The following is a 19,592-nucleotide window of genomic DNA, read 5'->3' on the forward strand; positions in this document are numbered from 1 at the left end:
AAGGGGGTGGTAGAAAAAATAATGGATGGTCTAGTCACCAGTTTAGGAAAACAAAAGAGGAAAGGGAAGAGGCCGTCTCCATGTCTCCAGCCGCTGGGCTGAAGGCTGTCTGGCTGAGCGGGGTGTGTGTGTGTGTGTGTGTGTGTGTGTGTGTGTGTGTGTGTGTGTGTGTGTGTGTGTGTGTGTGTGTGTGTGATGGATTTCCTGGACGCCCAGCAGCCTCTGTGTTTGGGGGAGATAAAGGCCAGCTGAGATCAGCACCCCTGGCCTGACGCTCAGCTCCGACACCTTCCCTGCGCAGCTGCGGGATGTGTGGCTTAACAGATGTGCCCGTTCATGACTGCTGTGCTCCCTCTCCACCCAGCTCCCCAGCCAGCTTGACTCTGCTGCCTGGGAGACCCCTTCCCTCCTTCTTTCTAGAACCTCCCCTGACTCTCTGCAGCCTCACTGCAGGCACAGGGTTGTGCCTGTCTCTCCCTTGAACTGGGAGGCCAGAGTCACAGGGTGCATCCTGGGGTTTGCGAGGGGCGGGCGGTCTGCACCCCAGAGGTCGGGCGCCACTTGGGGAAGCAGCCCCTGTGCTCAGGATGTAGGTGGGGACAGGACTTGAGCCTGTGCTCTGCACTGAGTAATGCAGATCTGTTCCTGTGTCTTGTCTGCCGCGGAGAAGCTTTTCCTGTTTAATTAGAATATTGTTTTAAGAAGAAAAAAAATCCAGGATTGAAACCGACCTCCCCTGGCGCTGCCCACGGACAGGGAGGGCCGGCTGGCATCTGTGCAGGGCCTTCGCTGGCTGCCCCCCCCCCCCAGCCTGTGGAGGGGCCGGGTGGGGACAGGCACTGGGGACAAGCACCCTGAGCTAGGAGGCACCCTCACCTCTCCCAGCCGCCTGTGTGTTCTGAGGAGAGTTCTAGAAGCCTATAGGCATAGCACCACTGATCCCACCCTCACCTCCTCCATCACTGCCACCTCCATCACCACCCCCACCCCTCCATCACCCCCACCCTCTCCATCACCCTCACCACCTCCATCACCCTCACCACCTCCATCACCCTCACCTCCTCCATCACCCTCACCCCCTCCATCACCCTCACCCCCTCCATCACCCTCACCCCCTCCATCATCCTCACCCCCTCCATCACCCCCACCCTCTCCATCAACCTCACCCCCTCCATCACCCTCACCCCCTCCATCACCCTCAACCCCTCCATCACTCCCACCCCCTCCATCACTCTCAATAGTCCTCTATCACCCTCACCCCCTCCATCACCCTTACCCCCTCCTCCATCACCGATCAACATCAAGGCAGAGTTTGAGGGTTCAAACATTAGGGTGAGATGGATCCTCCCACAGGAACCTGCTCCCACAATGCCCACCTCCCATTGTGTTCACGCCCAGAGGGCAAAGGCAAGAGCAGTGGTTAGAACCTGCACCGGCCTCTGTATAAAGACACTGCGGACGGAGCAGGGGCCGTGACATCACCTGACACATCCAGTCACGACACTGACTAGCTGCGTCCTGCAACAAGCACACGGGGTCAGACCTGGTCCTGGGCGGGGGAGGAGGCACGGTGGCTGCAGTGGCCGAGCCGCCAACGTCCCAGGTTTAAGCCTGGCTGCACCATGAGTCAGAGCTGAGCCTTGCGCTGGGAAAACTAGAACCACCAAGGCAAACGTCTCATTCCTCTCCCTGCGTGCACTCTGCCACGAAGCTCCCTTTGTGCCTCAGTTTCCACACCTACGAACCGAAATAGCTCAGGGTGTGTGGAGCTGACTCCACCGCTTTCAACCGCCCTCGTCACCAGATTCAGGGGTGGAGGGGACGCTGCCCTCTGGCACTGTGGGTGAGGAGATAATTTTTTAAAATTTTATTATTGTATAGATAGAGAAATTGAGAGGGGGAGGGAGAGACAGACCTGCGGGTGGGGACCAGGGGCTTGAACCCAGCTCCTTGTGCCCTGTCATGTGTGTGTTTAACCAGGTGTGCAGACAGCAAGGGAGCCAGGTCAGGACCCCAGTTCAGCCTCCCCCAGGATGTTGCCAGGCTGTGGGTGTATAATAGGCTGGGCTTTAGGGGAAGCAGGCAGGCCGTGCACCAGCTGCAGCCAGTAAACAGTCGTGTGGAGCCAGGAGGCCCCGAGCCTGCAGGCCCCTCCATCACCCTCCGCGCAAACCCTGGCACACTGGGGTCTCCCCCCCCCTCCTCTTTTTCATCCTAGACTCCTCCAAAAGGTACATTCCTAACTTGGCCATCTGTCACTGTCATCCAGATGCAGTTTGTAAAAGCGTCAGTCTCTAGTTGGTAGGAGCAGGAGCAGAGACAGACCTGGGTTGCACTGAGGCCCAGGCACACACGCCCCTGTGGCTGCGGCCTAGCTGGTCTCCCAGCCAGGGAAAGCTGAGCCGGCTTCTGCTTCTCCTAGGAACTGACAGGCTTCCAGCAAGAGGAGGCCTTGGAAGGGGAGCTCCCTCCCGCCTCGCCTCCCACAGCCGGCTCACCTGCAGGCACGAGGCGCCAGAGAACCCTCCAGGGCAACTTGCAGGAGCAACACACTGACTCCCAGGTACCTTTTCAGACTAAGCTTTTATTAATTTTTTTTGATATTACAAACCAGTTTTCTTTATTCACAAACCACTGTAAGTGATATAAACACTATTTTCTAAAGACAGATAAACACATTTTTCTGGGCTTGCAGACTGCATGATGTGTGTGTTAAGAAGTCACTATATGTCACACATACTAATCTTTTTTTTCCCATAATTCATAATAGTACTAGTTATTTAGATAAATGAAAACATTCCAAAGAAATACCATTTTTTAAAAAATCCAAAATGTGTTGTTTACATCTGACATAACATTTGAAAATGACTTGTTGGCATCTTGGAGGGCACTCCTCACGGAAGAGTCTGCAACGTCAGTTGGTACCCCCCACCCTAAAGGGTTTTTCGTAAAACTACACACAGTCATGGGGGGAAAGTACAGCTCATCAGATGAAAATCAAAACAGCAAATTAAGTTTACTTGAACCAACACAGTAAGAACGTTCTGCCTGCGATTCCAAATATTCTCACCAAAGTCCAGATCTTGAGAACCAAGGCCAGAGGAACCAGAGGAAGACTGCTGCTGCCTCCCTCTTCCCAGGCAGGGAGGGAGGGGAGCTCTCAGCCACCCAGGCCATTTCCCTTCCTCCCACCCCCCACAGTCCCGCTGCTACTCATCCCCTGCCACCCTCTCCTTCCTCTCCTCTGGAGATTAACAAGGCCTGTCTTCAGCATCAAAGCTCCAGAGACTGGATCGTTTTTTTTCAAATCTGGTGAAACTTTATTGATGTTTTTTTTGTTGTTGTTTTTAAATATCCAACCGGTCTTACTGCATGCACAAAGGATGACAAGAGGGAAATAGCTGCATCACAAACACTTTTTTTTTAAGTTTTGTCTTTTTGTCTTTTTTTTTTTTTTTTGTCTGAAAGCAGAGTTGTTACAGCGGGTGAGTTATAACTTACTGGAGTGCGGCCCGGGTGGCCAGGGGTGGGAGGTTCACAATGGCAGCAGAACTACTTGGTGGGTGGGGGGTAGGGGTGTGGGGAGAGGGACAGCTTGCTGCTGTTTATTTAAATACAAAAACAGGAAGACCCATGACAGATACCCCAAATCAGGTTAACTTGTAAACAGGACAACGTGGAAAAAGTTCAAACAGAAGAAATACAGACAAGTTGCAATTTTCCAGCTAATGCGACTTGACTTACTGGAGAGGGGGCTGGGGCCACTGATGATTAGTTTTATTCATTTATTTTTTTGCTGCTTTCTGACCAGTTTCCTGGGCCCTTGGAGACAGAATGAAAGAGACGGATAGAAGCCCGGGGAGAGTGGAGGGCAGTTCTCACCAACTGAAAAATTGCATCTTGCTTACAAAATACCATCATGTGTCCCAAGTATCAGGCTGAGGAGAACACTGTGGTCATCTCTAAGCCAACGCCCGTGACACTTGGAAAACGCCTCTGGAAACCGAACATGATTATCGTGCAATGCCACAGAAATGGTGACGTCTGTCTCTCTTCTACCAGTTCTACTAGGCTACCACTGAAGCTTCCTAGACTGTTTCTAGAACTGAACAGACTCCACTGCACAGATGTATATATATTTTTTAAAACTGTTACAAAGAATTTAAATTTTTCTTTTTTTTTGGAAAAAAAGAAAAAATAGAAACAGTGTTTTTTTTTTTTTTTAATCACCTTTTTATTAACGTTATTTTTTTCCCTCCCGGAATATAAAAGTCAGCAATGATACCAGTCGTTTATTCTACCGGAAGAAATATAAAAAAGAGTGCAGTCGGTGGGTGGGCTGCACGGGGGCCGCCAGGAAGGCTCCAGCATGTGCACTGGGCAGCCGAGAGCCGCTGGTCTGGTCACAGTCTGCCAGCCAGTCCCTCCCACCCTTTACTTGCACAAACTAAAGTCAATCAGGTGCGGTGTGGAAACAAAAAGATGACTACAGCCCATCCCTCTCTGCCCCCCCCCCCCCACAGCGGGTGACCCCAGTGGCCTTGAATCCCCAGAGTCTAGAGGTTGCACTCCGCCCGAATGGCCGAGGCCCGTCCCCATGATCCTAAAGTGACCACACAAGCTCCTACCACCAGAACCTCCAGAAATCAAAGACCCACAATCGTCAAAGACACAGAACAAAATAGCTGAGGTATAAGATAAAAATGTGAATTTTTTTCCCTCTGTTTATTTTATTTGAGTTGCTAAAAGGATGTATTGCAATACCCAGGCCTCAGAAAGCTCCTCTCTCCCCACACTGGAAGGTTTTTTTTTTTTTTAATGGTTGGATTCTTTTTTTTTGTTTGTTTTTTGTTGTTTAGTATGGAGCGAAACGGTTGTATCCCCCTCGATATATACTAGCCTGCAATGAAGAAAGAACGAGACCCACATCATCAGCGTGGCTCCTAGTCTTGCCATCAGTCAAGGGTGCAAAAGCGTTCTGAAACAAAGCAATTCAGGGTGCGTGTTTACGTTTCCCTTTTGCAACACGTGCGCCAGCAAATATATATAATAATAATAATGTGAAAAGTTGACACTCGAAAACAAACGCATGGCAGTGCCCCTACCCATCCCTGATGGGGCCAGTCCTGCCCTCCCTCTCAAAGGTTCCTGAGGACAAGAGTGTCTGCAGAAAGCCAGTCCGGGTTCCTGGAGAGTGCTGTCTGCTTGTTCCCTTGGGGGCTGGGGGTGGGGGGAGCTCAGTCTACACTCCAGAGGTTGCTCCCAGGCAACCGGTGGGATGTGGACACCCCACTCTCCTTCCCTGGACTCTGCTCACATGCGGACAGGAAAAAAATCAGGGTGAAGATTTGACTCAGGGCAAGACACTGGCAGACCAACCAGGGACTGCCGCCTGAGTGTCTGACTCAGCACTTCAAGGAGCTGGGGGGGGGCGGTAGGAGGCGCTGGGCTATTCCCTCGTTCTAAAAGGTGGGGGGCTGGCAAGTCAACCAAGTGCCTCTGGGAGATCTGAGTTTTTCAGACAAGGGCTGATATTCTTGATCCCAGACAGAAAGCTCCGTAGAGACTGCGTACGTCAGCTCTCCTGTGGCGGGCACACGTCACTGTGCCCAGGAGGTGTGGTGCAGAGAAATCTGAACAAGTCCAGGCAGATACAGTTACCCCGTCCTCCCCCACCCCTCCCCAAACAAAAATCCAGAGCCCCCCCTCCCCCCACTGCAAAAAAAAAACAAACCCAAAGACAATGCCAGCTGATTCTAATCCTTAGTGTTGGGGCACACACACAGTGTCCCCTCTCTACTTTCTCTCCTGGGCCACTAGGACTTTAAACATGAATTGGAATAGGGGAGGAGAGGCAGGCAGATTCTCAGCTGCCTGACAGCAGAGGCTTGGAAGGGTGCCGCTTAACTCCTCTGGAGTCTGTGCTGGAACCTTGGAGCTAAGTGAATAAGCAGGGAGGGGGGAAGAAAAAAAAAGTTCTGCATTGACACTGCATTCAGTTAGTGATGGATTTAATTATCAAAATGACTAATTATTCCATTAAGGTAAGTGCTCAGCTAGGTGAGACTTGCAAAATTAGAAATATAATAACTGACATGCACTATGTTGCCAAGAAATTAAGACATTCATCAAATTTACCGGGAGGATTAAGGTGACATTTTTAGCTGCTGTTAGTTAAAGGGGGAGAGGGGCCCACCAGGTCCTGTGGGCTCAGCTGGGGGGAAGGGAGGGAGGAGGGGGGAGGAGGAGAGGGCACTTACCATGGCACCAACGCTGTAGGTGGGGGCTGGAGCAAGTGTGTGGGGGTAGGGGTCTGCAGTATAAACTCGTCCGTAACTGGGAGGGAGGGAGAGAGAGACAGCGGTGAGTCAGGATGGACCCTCACAGTGCGGCGACAGCTAGCACACAGCACACAGCACCAGGACAACACGCAGGGACCTCCTTATCTGTGGGTTCTCTGGGCCCAGCTGCTCCCGTTGGCAAGGTGGTGTTCTCTCTCTCTCCCTCTCCCTCCTGAGCCTGTTGTGACAGCTGCCCTTGGGGAGTCCCCAACGCCCTTGCAGAGGGGACAGGCCATGCTGATACTCTGAGCCTGAGCCCTTTCCTTCTGGTGGGGCTTGGTGTCACCAAGCCAGACAGGGTGGACGGACTGAGGGGAGAAGTGGCCCGGCCCAGCCTGGTCTGAATGTCCAGAAAGGATAGAAAAATGCAGGGAAACAGAAGTCTCTGAAGGGGCTTATGGGACTTGTCCCCCCCAGAGCATTTACATTTAGCTCATCAATCTAGGGCCGGATTCTGGGGAGGGACACATTTTCGATAGTATTTCTTTTTAATTTTTTAATTAAAAAGTATTTTTCATTATCTTTATTTATTGGAGAGAGACAGCCAGAAATGGAGAAGGAAATGGGTGAGAGGGAGAGAGACAGCTGCAGCCCTGACAGCTTTACCCCTTGTGCAAAGCCTTTCCCCAGGCAGGTGAGGACCGGGGTCTTGAACCAGGGTCCTCGCGCATTGTGACATGTGCGGCCAACCAGATAGAGGCATCACCCCCACCCCCGACCCCTCAGGTAGTATTTCTTGGTGGCATTCCCTCATCTCTGAATGTCTCTCTCCACCAGCCTCGCCTCTCAGGACAAGCCCTCAAGTGGACGTGACAGGGGCAGGAGTCTGATAAGTGTCCGCAATGGGATGTGGTGACATCCTTCCACACGAGAGCCAGCTCACAGCTGGAGGCCTTGGTCAGCTCTGGGCATCTCATACGAGGCACCTGCTCGGTATGTCTCCCTGACACTGGGCACAGGCTTAAGGCTGGGGGCTGAGCTGGTGGCAGGCAGAACCCAGAAGGATGTGGTCTGAGCTAGGACTGGCTCCACCTGGTGCATGTCTCTGTCTCCTCAACATTCAGGGGGTGTGGGGAGGGGGCAGGACAGTAGGCCCTCCCGGTGACGTCAGGTCGATGTCCTGCTGAGAGTCCCCTGTCCCTCCCATCACACCCCGCCTAGGCATGCTGGGTGCCAGGGTCCTGGCTGCAGTGCCTAGGGGCTGTGTGGTGAGCCCTGAGGTGGGAGGGTGCCCTGGTCGCCCACCAAACCGGAAGTGGAGAGTGTGTGGTGGAATGTCTGAGTGAAGCCCAGGGGCTGATTTCTACAAGACATTTATTGATGGACTTTTAGATACTGGGTGATTCTCTTTTTTTAAAGGTCCTAAACATGTCACCTAAGTGATACAGGTCATGCTTACACAGCAACTTGTACCTGGTCACACTGGTTTCCTTATAAAGTCAGTTTCCATGAGCTCTCAGCTACAGTCAGGGCTCCCTGAATCGGGGGGGGGGGGTGTGGGGAAATATGCAAGGCTCTGCTCCTGACTGTCCTGCCAACGCGCTGTGAGCCTCCCATCTCTGGGGTCTGCTTTGCCCGACTGGCTTCACTCCTCTCCCTAGCCTCTCCGGCCCCAGAGTCGGTGACTAGTATGCACAGGGGTCATCCTCGAATGAGGAAGAACATTCTAACTCTGGACTCCAAGTTAAGTCCCCAGAGAGAAGACCTTGGGACTTGAACCAAGTTTCCTGTCCCTAATGCGACTGAGCTGACCGCATCTTCACAAGGAGCCTGGAGTGGTCCTCTGGACCGCAGACGCCCCCTCCCCTTGGGGTGGAGCGCGGGATGTGGGATGTGGTCTAGCATCCAGAAGGAGGAAGCTTTTGAAGAAATTCCTGAGCAGAGGAAGCCAAGATTCACAAGAGGACAGGAGAGGTAACCCCAATATAGCATGGTGATGCCCTGCTCTGGGGAAAAACAAGATCTCTCTCTCTCTCTCTTCTCTGGAAAAATGTAATGCTCTTCCACAGCTGGCTCTGTGACAAGCAACTGACAGCCGCTACATGGCCCCCAGTCCAGAGTTTCTTCGAAATGAGTGAAGAATGCAAATTCAGAGCAGCCCCCCCACCCCACCCCTTTTTTAGAAGGCTAGGAGGCCTGGGTGCATTCAGGGAAAGTAGAGCTCTCCTGTCTTCCTGTGAGAAGAATGCTTGCTTGGCTCTCACACTGAGCAGGGCACAGCCTCCATGCAAGAAACTCAAAAGGGGTGACTTGGTAGCTAGCGTCCCCTACCTACCAGGCTCAGGGTGACCCCTACCTTCAGAACCTGGTGCTCTGGATTATGATTAATAAATTACATTGCCACAGAGGAAAAGAGGCCACGTCAGCTCAAACTGAAAGCAGAGAGGCTTCTTTTCAGATGCTAACGTCCAAGCCAGTCCTCCTGCTACACCCCAACACAGACACAAGGTTTTAGCAAAGATGGGGGTCCGGAGGAGCACGGCTCCCCGGTGGGCATGGATGCTGGGCATATCGGCGACCCCATGTCCTCACGACTAGCTGAGCACAGCCCAGAGAAGGAAGGACAGCAAGTCCCAGGGCCTGAAGACCGCCATGTTCTGATACAGGTCTCCTGTGTCTCTCTCACTGTAGTCACGTGTCCCTTAATGGCTGGGCGCAAAGCACCGCTAAGTGATTCTTGTCATCACGGGGATGGCTGAGAGCATCGCTGCACGAATGGAGACGGTATCGGGGCCCATTTTTGAGAAGGACATTGTGAAGTGTCACATGACTGCAGAGTGCCCAGGCCAGGACACCGTGTCCCTCCCTCTCAGAAACCACCACGTCAGCCAGCAGCAGTCTGGGCCCTCTGACTCTGTCCTTGCCTCTCCAAACTACTCACAGGCCGTTCCACCATCCACCCACCTGCCTTGCCATCCATCTCTTCCTGTCCGTCCGTCCGTCCGTCCGTCCGTCCGTCCATCTAAGGAGCCGTACATGACCCGGTCGCCCTCCTACCCAGACGGCTGGTGAGAAGAGGCATCACAGAGAGAGCCCTTCCAGACACGGCCATGTGTCTCTCTAGCAGTCCCCCTCCGGATGCAGGGAGGGCTGCCTGATATGTGAGCTGCAGAGGCCCTGTGAATTGCTCTGTGTGAGCTCCAGCTAGTGCCCGAGTGAAATGTGCTCTGTGCCTCTGGGGGAATAAATAGGAAGTCGGGTTTTAGAGCTCTGTGGGCTCCCGGGGCCGGGGGTGGCGCACCGACCTCAGTGACCATGTCACAGGGCACAGGATCAGACCCCTGGTCCCCACCTGCAGGGGGAAATCTTTGCAAGTGGTAAAACAGGGCTGCTGGTGTCTCTTCCCCTTTCTATCACTCCTCCCTCTCAATTTCTGTCTATCTAGTAATTATATATATATATATATATCCACCAAAAAAATGAAATTTGTTTTGGTCAGGGCCCTGGCTTTTGGTGGTGCTAGCACAGAACCTGGGATCTCTCACATGTAAGCCCTGTGCTCCTGGCCCATTTGCTCTCAACCTGCTCTAAGTCTGGGTGAAGCCGGCCAGATGCCAGTGGACTACAAGAGGGACATTCCAGCGCTCACACCGGGGTCTCGTCTCAGCTGCCTTGTGGACAGGCATACAGTAAGATCACTGTCAATCATTTCACGGGATACATTTCAGTTCACAGACCTCACCCTCTTCCCCTGCCTTCTGCTCTTAATATGAATTAAAATATGTTCCCCAGGCCAGGGAGATAGTTCAGCCAGAGAGAGCCACGACTTTGCATGCGTGGGGGTGGCTCTGGTGTCTCTCAAAGAAATCCCGTGAAGGAAATAAGCCCCAGGCCTAGATGCACTCACGAAATGGTGCGAGGCTCCCAGGTAGCCCGAGTGGGCCCGGAGGGTAGAGAGATGCCTCAGGAGGGGTCGAGGGTGGGGCCCCGTCTCTGCACAACCCCCGAGGTCTCACTGTGGTGTCAGGTATCTGGACAATACAGCCACATGTCACGTATGTGTCTCTTGTAGTACAAAGGACACCACGTGTGGCTGCTCCCTTTTTAACCATCTTGGAGAGAAGCTATGGTCCAGGTCACTCCGGAGGAAGAAGAAAAAGGAACAAGGCCCCTCAGCTCCACTCCACTTAGCACGTTCAAGGACGTGTGCAGATTCACACTGACCCCAGCACACTCATCACCAAAAACCGTGAATCACAGGAAGGCCCCACAGTCCTCTGGGAAAAGACCAGCCCCCTAGAGACTGTCCTGGCTTCACAAAACGGAGACAACACCCCTCACCTGAGAGGGCGGCGAAGGAACGCAGCCCAGAAGATACCCTCCCAGGGCCAGGTTGGGGGCCCTTGGGGCATCCTTCTGGTGAATGGCCTCACACCACGGCAATCTAAAAGGTTCCAAGTGAGAATCTCCCATTTCCAAACCAGAGTTCTACGTTCAGACTTGCTCGCATGTGCAAGTTTCGAAAGATAGGGAGAGTGATCACGATCCTTACGGCTAAGATTCAGAGCAAAAGCAGGCCGAGCCAGGGAGCGATGGTAGAGAAATACAGACACCCAGGACCCGGAGACACATCTCTAGATTGGCCACAAGAGGAAGGTACCCTATGAAGAGTTACACTCAGACAGAAACGACTGGAACCAATCAGAAGAGTTCTTTCTGGACTTGGCTCAGGGATCTGCAGTCTCAGAGCCCAGCTGCATCACTGGCTTCAGTGAATGCCACCACTGAGAAAAATATTCTTGTATGAGGGCCCGGCGGTGGTGCACCTGGCTCAGGACACACTCTACAGTGTGCAAGGACCCAGGTTCAAGGCCTGGTCCACACCTGCAGGGGGAAATCTTCACGAGTGGTGAAGAGGTGTCTGTCTCTCTCACTCCCCTCTCAATCCTGTCTCTGTTCGATAACAAATACAATTAAAAAAATATTCCTGCTTGACTACGGAGCCGTCTCCCGCTGTTAATTTAGGTGATGACTTATACGGTCACAGACTAAGGAGGGGGCTGGGTCGTATACTAAGAGCCTCTCCAATTACAGAAATCACAGAAGCTAAACCAGACCCACAGCTCAGTACATCTAGAGAATGGCTCCCACTGCAGCCAACGGTCTCGGGTGGTACCTGCAGATACTGCAGAAATTCAGGAAGGGGCCTCACCTCACCTCGGCTCTGACCTTTCTCAATTCCAGTGTGCCTTCTCTTGGGTTGGTCCCAATGTCCTATGAGCATTTTCATCGGAATTAGAAGGAAAAGCACCTTCTGAACTCTTGAGCTTCCCAACTGAAAAAGCCTCAGACTTGGGTTTGCCCGTGCTAACTGCCACCACCTGCAGAGTCCCTAAGAGCCAGATCGCACACCTGCTTCTCCCCCAAGGCCTCTCGGCGCACTTCAAGAGAACTGCTTCTGAATTCCAGCTGAGGTAAGAGCCTGGATCGTGAGCTCGTGAATTCTGGGGGTTGAGAAGACGCAGCCATGCCTGTTGCCATCTTTTGAAATCCTCTACTCTCGAGTGCCTCTCCCAGCAAAAGACCCATGCTCTCTTCAGTGCGGGCCAAGCCCATTCTCCTAGAACAAAGCTTTCAGTTTCTTGGTGTCTACACTACTGTTCTGGCCAAACCTACTAAGAAGCTACCATCATGGTTGGACTTCAACATGGCACCCAACTGCCATCCAATCTAAGTTGTATCTCTGAAGCCCTCATGGGGTCACCAATACTCCTGCAGATGAGCAGGACTGAACAGCAGCTAAGGCTTCCTGAGGGTCAGACTCGCCTCCTCCTCCTCGCTCAACATTTCAGACAGGGTTTCCTTCCTGAGTCTGTGTGCCCACCCACGTCACGGCGAGGCTGAGGGCGCAGTCTGAGTGAGGCCGAGCTGGGGACGACGGACTCACAGTCAGCAAGTGGACGCCGGTTATCGGTGTCATTGGGATGTGAAGGCCTGTGCCTCCTCAGTCTGGGGTCACTATGGTCAAGCCCCCACAGGACGGATGCTGGAGCCACCCACCAAGGGCGCGGCCCACCAAAAGGCTGTGTGCCAGCACCTCACCACTCCAGGCCAAGGGATCTAAAAGCCCAGAGGCCCACGACCAGGGGAGAGAAGGGAAGTTCTGGGACCAATGCCCCAGGAGTCCCCTAGCGCACACACACTGCACCAGTCAGACAGAACAGAGAGCTAGAATATACTGCCAGTACCCAGACTGTCCACAGTGTTTCCAATCCACACCAAGTAGCCCTTCCATCTAAGAGATGGAACACACTGCCACTCTTCAGATGACAAATGGACACTTGCTCTGGCATGGTGTGAGCAGGACAGCCGTGGAGGGGATCCCGCTACGAGGCAGCAGCTGGGCTGAGGAAAGTGGACGGGGGACCCTCACTTTCCCGTTTTTCGCATAAGCCGCTATTGTATGTTAATGCTGCTTCAGTGAGTGACCCGTCGGCAAAGGGACCTACCGGAGGACATTCACACACTGGCTGAATTTCAAAGCCCAGTCCGCACCCTTTCTGTTCACTCGCTCACTCTGCACCAGCTCTGTCACTATTCCCCCGACCGGGGAGGAACAGAGCGCTAGAACTGCCAGCCATGGGTTCTCCTCCTCGTGGAGGGAGGGAGGGAGGGAGGGAGGGAGGGAGGGAGGGAGAGAGAGCAGATTCCCAGTGGATCTGTCCTGGGTCCCTGTCTGCAGGGTTTCCTTCCAGAATTCTTTTTCAGGAGTTTATGAGTGCAGTTTTAAGGCTGTCTTCCTGACCCAGAAACAAAATCTTAGGGGCAGAGGATGGAGGAGGGTGTGAGATGGAGTCTGCCTCTAAAGCAAGCTCTGTGGGTGTGTGTGGGGGGGTCTCCACGCACCCTAAGGCTTGGTAACCGCTGACCTGTTTGCATTCTTCACCGTGACAGATGCAGAGGCCTCTAACTCGGGTCCCTTGGGGCCTCTAAGACCCACTGGTTGCCGACAGGGATCTGAGGACTCAGAGATGCTCAGGGCACAGTAAGCTTTTCTCAGTTGCTGCTGCTTCCAGAGCACCTGCCCTGTGGGCTGCTGACCACACACCATCCTTGATTCGAATCAGACCAATTAGCTACGAATCAATTCACTGCCTGGCAACTTTGCCAAATACTCAAGTCACCCATGATCAGACGAGGCTTGAAGGATCAATTAGAGGAATGGCCAATTTGGAGAAAGAGAGAGAGAGAGAGAGAGAGAGAGAGAGAGAGAGAGAGAGGGAGGGAGAGAGGGAGGGAGAGAGAGTGTGTGTGTGTGTCCGTCCGTCCCCTGGCTGGGGGCAGGAGGCTGGCAGAGGCAGTGCTGACACCTAGTGCCTCTGGACTCACCAAGCACAGCTTGTACTAATGATCCTGCATAGGTGGCTCGTGTTCAGGCGGCCAGGGGTCTTCTGCAGACCCCGCCCTCACTTGCAAGTCTGTGTCCAGGACGGCATGTGGTGTCTGTCACCATAATAGTGACTGGCTTGTTGCAGGAGCACTGATTCTCTCCCTCTCTCTCTCTCTCTCTCTCTCTCTCTCTCTCCCTCTCCCTCTCTCTCCCCCCCTCCCTTGAGTAGGGTTTTTTTTTCTGGAAGCCTTGTAACCAAGTAAGTAACTCCCACTGTCTGTCTGATCCTGTTAGTTGATTTCCAATCATTTGATTTGCAGCCAAGGCCAGACGTTTGGACAGCCGACGTAGAACCCTATCTGCCTTCCTCTCCTCTCTGTGGTTATGCAGCCGTGTACCCAGGGAAGGTGGTGGGCCCCACACTCACCTGCTCCAGAGGGCATAGGGGGCTCCACACTCCCCCTCCCCACTCACAGATACTGGCTTTGAGAGGGCAGAGGTGAGGAGGGCAGGAGAGCAGCATCTGGAGACAAAGCCCAACATCTGCAGGCCAAGTGGACAAGACGGGGGCCCCAGCGGAAAGCTTGGCCTCGGCTAGGCTCCCTGGCCACCGGCAGGCCCGTGCACCCCTCCATGACCACTGAGCGCAGCTGTGCACATCTGTGCTGTGTCAGAGCTGCTAGCGCATGGAGCTGGCTCTGTAAGTGCCAAGGATTCATGAACTCAGCCACGCTGGGGGTGGTGACTGCAGGGATGAGGGCTGGCTTTGCATGGGGAGAGGCGAGGGGAGGGGAGGGAGTCAGTCCTTGCACGCAAATGCCTTGACTTCCAGACTTCCACTTGCTAAACTGCCACCATGTCCTGGTCCCGCTTGCTTGCAGGGCCCCAGACCCCCCATAGCAGCGTACCCACACACGCTGTCCTGACCTAGAGCCTTGGGCCTCTGCACAGCTACAAGAGTCACCCAGCTGTTGCCCTCCCCTCAGTTCAGGGCATCTTACAGCCTGGTCTTTGCAAAGCATCTGGCCCATCACGGGGGGTGGGGGGGCAAAACTCAGGGGCCAGGCAGTGGCACACCTGGTTAAGCATTATAGCACACATTATAGTGCACCAGGATGTTGGTTCAAGCCCCTGGTCCCCACCTGTAGGGAGAAAGCTTCAGGAGTGGGGAAGCAGGGCTGCAGGTGCCACTCTCCATCTATCCCCCCCTCTCAATTTCTGTCTCTATCCAATAATAAATAATATATTTTTAAAAAGCACAAAGCTCAGCTCATGGTCTCCCCTCCACCCCTCTCACAAAACCCCCAGGGCTGGTGTAGTTCCTGCACCTCCCTCATGTCACCTCTGTGCACATCAGCCCTGCCCAGCACCCTCCTGCAGGTGTCTGTCACAGGGCACCTGCTTTATTTAGCCTGAAGTGCTGCTCATTCTACTGTGTACTTACCTGGCTCCTGCCAAATGCTTTAGATCTCTGCTGAAGTGTCCCCCTTCTCTGACCACGGACCCTAAAAGCTCTGCCTGCTCTCCCTTCTCGCCCCCTCCTCCGTTCTCACCCAGCAGAGAAGTCGCACAGCCTCCCGTGTCGTAAGTCTCCTTGCCCCCTTTCTCTACCTTAGATGCCTGGACTCCACTGGCATGGAAACCCCTTGATGCTTTCCTCACAGCTGCAGACAGCTGCTGATTCACAGCGAGGATCCAACAGCTCACTCAGCTGGGGTGAGTTTCTAACTTGTCTCTCAACCCCCACGTCTGAGCAAAACCGCACTGTTCAACTGCTAAGCCCACTCCCCACAAGTTCTTGTCTTTAGCCTCTAGGACACCACAGCACCTCTCCACCACCCATGGGGTTCCCTGGGGTGCTGGGGCTCACCCAGCACGGTGAGCCCTGCATTCTCCCCCCGCCCCCCCCTGTGGCCATCTCTCAGCCCCTCCTCCAAAAGCTGCCGATGTGACAGGGACAGTACTTGAGGACTCAAAGTCGCTGAACTGAGGAAGAAAAACCCAACTCCTTGTGAACCAGCAGCACACGGCTCGCACGTGGTTAGCAAGAGAGGCAGCACTGGGGCAGCCCTGTAAAAGACTCAGGTTAAAAAAAAAAAGAAAAGTTGACTTCCCCTTTGGGAGCTCAGAGAAACTCTTCAGCACTGCCAACTCCATGCTGCCATCTCTACCTTGGGGCTCTCTCTGTCTGGCCCACTAGGCCCCCAGGGCACCCATGAAGCAGTAAGAACGCAAAACCATGACACCAGTAGCACTTCATCTACAAGGAGGGAGGAAGACGCCTCTCATCAAACACATCTGTACCCAGTAGGCCAAGAGCCCCAGCTGAAACCACTGACAGATAGCCACTGAAACCACTGGCGGATAGCCCCAGGCAGCCCGGGCTCAGCACATGGGCAGGCCACGTCTTGCCGGCTTCTGGGAGAAGAGCTGAACTCAGGACCCACACCTCTATTGAATGGGTTTTCATCTTCTTTCTATGAGGGTGTGTGGGGGGTACCTGACATCTGATTGAGATGGCTGTCTCCTTTTTCATGCTTGATTTACAATTCTTGAGTTCAAATTGAACTTATGAAGCATATGGTAGATCATTAATATGGCCGTCAACGCCACAGGAATCTCTCTCTCCCTCTGAAATTTGATCAATAACAATTCATCAAGGTCTCTCTGAGCGGCCTGCCTGAATTGGATCGGGTGAGGGAGATTAGCCCTACGCGGGCCAACTTCCCCATCTGCAGACTCTTTGGGGAAAGACTTGGTGGGGACCCCTGCACACGGGACAGGGCTTGGTAAGAGATGGGTGCTTCTGGTGCAGGGAGTGGGGATCCAGACCTCTGGTGGTGGGAACGGTGTTGAGGTGTGCCCCTGTTATCTTGCCATTTTGTAAATCTACATAAAATCACTAATAAAACGTAAAAGATGTGGGGCAAAATCAGTCTCCACCTCAAGTCGCAACGCTGGCACTGCTGATGTCAAGACAGAAGACATGCAGAAGGTTGAACATGGAGGGGAGGGGCTCTGGGAGACCTCCCCCAAATCCACAATGATGGCTTTTAAACCGACGTTCCCACCCACCCACCAAGTGATCCCCCCTTTCAATGCATGCTCCATTCTCATTCTGTTCTCTTGGAGACCAGCAACAACCCCCCTCCCCCAAGGACACCCGTTCATGCAGTTACCAACCTTCTAGGACTAGGCACTAGTGAAAGCTTATGGCTACAACCAGACCCCAGGGAGAAACAGGTATTTGAAGCTAGGGCAGATGGCAGATAACAGGGTCCTGGTTCAAAGAGCTTCATAGAAATGGAGTATACTGTTCCCTGGAAATTAGGATGCAGGCTCTGGGGACGGGCAGCATTGAGACAGAGCGGGGGTGTCTGTGTTCCTGTCATTTAGACAGAGGGCTGGCAACCTGGTTCTTACTCTCCAGTCCCACCAAGCTCTTCCTCTCCAAACACTCTCATTAAACATGTGCAAACGAGCCTTTGTTGACTGCTCTGCAGACAAAATGTGATTGCAAACAGGTGCATGTCTATTGCTAAGGCTCATCTGAGATGTGGGCTTCTGGAGACCATACTGTGCTCAGCTAGGTGTGAAGGAGGTAGGAAGGCCCCTTTCTTCCGTGTTGGCTAAACATGACACACTGTCAAGTCTCCTAGTCAAGTGTTTTGGTCATCACTTAGGCTTAGAAGTCAAAGAAAAATTCTGTTGTTAGTCAAGGAGCTCAGCAACTGGGACGTTTAAATCAAGTAATTCCATGCCGACAGAACTGCTCTGAGCCACCTGGAAGCGAAAGGAATCGTTGGACGGGCCTGTCATGCTTGTCCACTGGTTGCTGCCCTGACCTCAGAAACAGAAATGGACCTTGGAGGGAAGGAGAAAGAAGATCTTTCACAGAATGAAGATCTTCTTCTAAGCCAGAGATAATTCTAGCCCCTGTGCCTGTAGCTTATAGCCTTCACCTCTTAGGGTCTATCACAGAGAGCGGCCAGTGAATCGAGTCTCACAGTAAATCCATGTCTATCGGGACATCAATCACAGAAGTCACATCTCTGTCACCAATCTCCCCTGTTCAGTGTTTTAACACAGGAGCCCTGATTCTATCAGATGATTCTATCAGATGATTCCCCCTCCCCATGGCTTCATTCAAATTGCTTTATTATTTTTTTCTGGGTCAAGTTTAATAAAACTGGACATCGACTATCCAAGTTATTAGCAAAATACCTACAGGAGGGCCCACAGGCTTTAACTAGACTCCAAAAATACATGGATTTTTTTTCTTTCTTTTTCTTAAACAAAGCTTTCTCCTGTGACCGACTGCAGCATGTGAAAAAAAAAAAAAAAGAAAGGGTACTGAGACTTGGGAAGGTGCATCAAGAAGTAGCAACGTTTGTTACCTGCAGAGGTGTTACAAGAAATCTCATCTGCTGCAACGAAGACGAACTGATTTCTGGAAGAGAAGATAAGATTCACAATACTGCTTTCTCGGGGAGGCGCGCCTGCGCTCTGCTTCCATGTGTCCAGGTGACGGGAGGGAAAGGCATCGCATTTGAATGGATGTTGGGAGGAGATGTGTGGCTGGTTCTTGGGCTGAGAAGGGTTGGAGAGCTCAGGGCTCAGGCATGCGGGGAGCTGCTCACCAAACCATGTGATGCGGGCACGCTGGAATATGACGGGCACTGCTCGATACCAACGTGTCAGCTTGGGGTATGTTGCTGAGGCTAGGGCATTGCAAACTCTGTTTCTGTTGATCTCAGTGCTACAAGATCACACTTTTTTTTTAATAGTGCTCTCTTTGGAAAAAAAAAAAAAAAGCACACTGCATCCAGGCAGGAAAGTCATCAAATTCCAGATTGCCTTGCTATAGTTCAACATCACAGTTATTTTTAAAAGGGAGTAAATATACTGTCATTTCAGAAGTGAGTGTTTGTGGTAATGTGCTCTGGAAGGTCTCCTCACCAAAGCTAAGACTGACTACTACCTAAAGAAGGTGTGTGTGTGGGGGAAGCCCTCACCCCTTGAAATAAGCTCTGACTTGCCAAGTGATTTTTAATGACTCAGACTTAAAAAGAAAACAAAACCAGAAAAATGCTACTTTACTTTGATTCAGTAAATCCAAAAAGATGACAAAACCCTCTTTTGATGCTTCCAACTGTGGCATTTCCACAATATAATGTGTTCCAACACAGAGCTACTGTTTATTTCTCTGGAAATAAGAAAGTCTGTGGCAGACAGATTATAAAAATGTCCCAATGAGATTGGTTAGGCTCTTAACTGCCTCTGGAGCAGCAGCATAGAGGCTACTAGCTCTCGCCTGTCAAGTCTCACTGTATGTATGAATCATCAAGAACCGAGATAAATGCCTTTCTGTGTCTTAGTTTTGATTGGTCTTGTTCAAATGTTTCAGTACAAAAAATAAAATAAAACAAAATAACCCAGTGTCTGAGCATTTCTTAAAAACATCTGAAGAAATCCTTACTGTTGCAGACAGACCGTGGCGTGGAAACAAAGTTGCCATTTGCGAAGTCAGGAGAATTTAACAGTCCTCTCCAAGTCTAGTCATTCCCACACTCATGAAATCTAGACAAAGTTGTTCCTGCCCTGAGAAGTGTGCTCTTTTTAAAGTTCGTTCTCCACATGGCGGAAGTCGTGGCGGAAGTCGTAGTAACTACGCTCACTTATGACCTCTCTAGAAACCACAAGAGCTGGGAGGGATCTCTGGAGTCTGGCTCTTTGGGCTGCAAGCAGATGTGCTAGCACTCACGATGGCAGCTTGCTTCGCTTTTCCAAGGCTCAGAGAGGACTAACAGCGCTGAAAGTGTACATGTTCTGACCTGCTCGCCTCGGCTCACTCAGGGGACAGCAAGACACAGCACCTCAACCCGCTCATGACTCAGCCTCAGGCAGACCAGCCAAGCACT

At 52.4% G+C, this 19,592-nt stretch overlaps 1 protein-coding gene across 23 annotated transcripts in view; it reads right to left on the reverse strand.

Moving 5' to 3' along the window:
* Window positions 1–2,564: 2,564 nt before the first annotated feature.
* Window positions 2,565–19,592, reverse strand: part of RBFOX1 (RNA binding fox-1 homolog 1) — a 1,765,566-nt gene continuing 1,748,538 nt past the window's right edge. For 10 of the 23 annotated variants that reach the window (XM_060172425.1, XM_060172407.1, XM_060172404.1 and 7 more), the window contains 3 exons: window positions 18,069–18,121; window positions 6,261–6,336; window positions 5,725–5,938 (listed from right to left, as the gene is read on the reverse strand). In XM_060172425.1, the coding sequence (XP_060028408.1) occupies window positions 5,797–5,938; window positions 6,261–6,336; window positions 18,069–18,121 (271 nt within the window). In that variant the 3' untranslated portion in view covers window positions 5,725–5,796. Of the gene's footprint in view, window positions 4,979–5,724; window positions 5,939–6,260; window positions 6,337–18,068; window positions 18,122–19,592 lie in introns of those variants that run through there. The other 13 variants (XM_060172406.1, XM_060172410.1, XM_060172405.1 and 10 more) reach the window with 4 other exon arrangements.

Source organism: Erinaceus europaeus, chromosome 15 (assembly GCF_950295315.1).
Source record: "Erinaceus europaeus chromosome 15, mEriEur2.1, whole genome shotgun sequence".
NCBI classification, from domain to species: Eukaryota; Metazoa; Chordata; class Mammalia; order Eulipotyphla; family Erinaceidae; genus Erinaceus; species Erinaceus europaeus.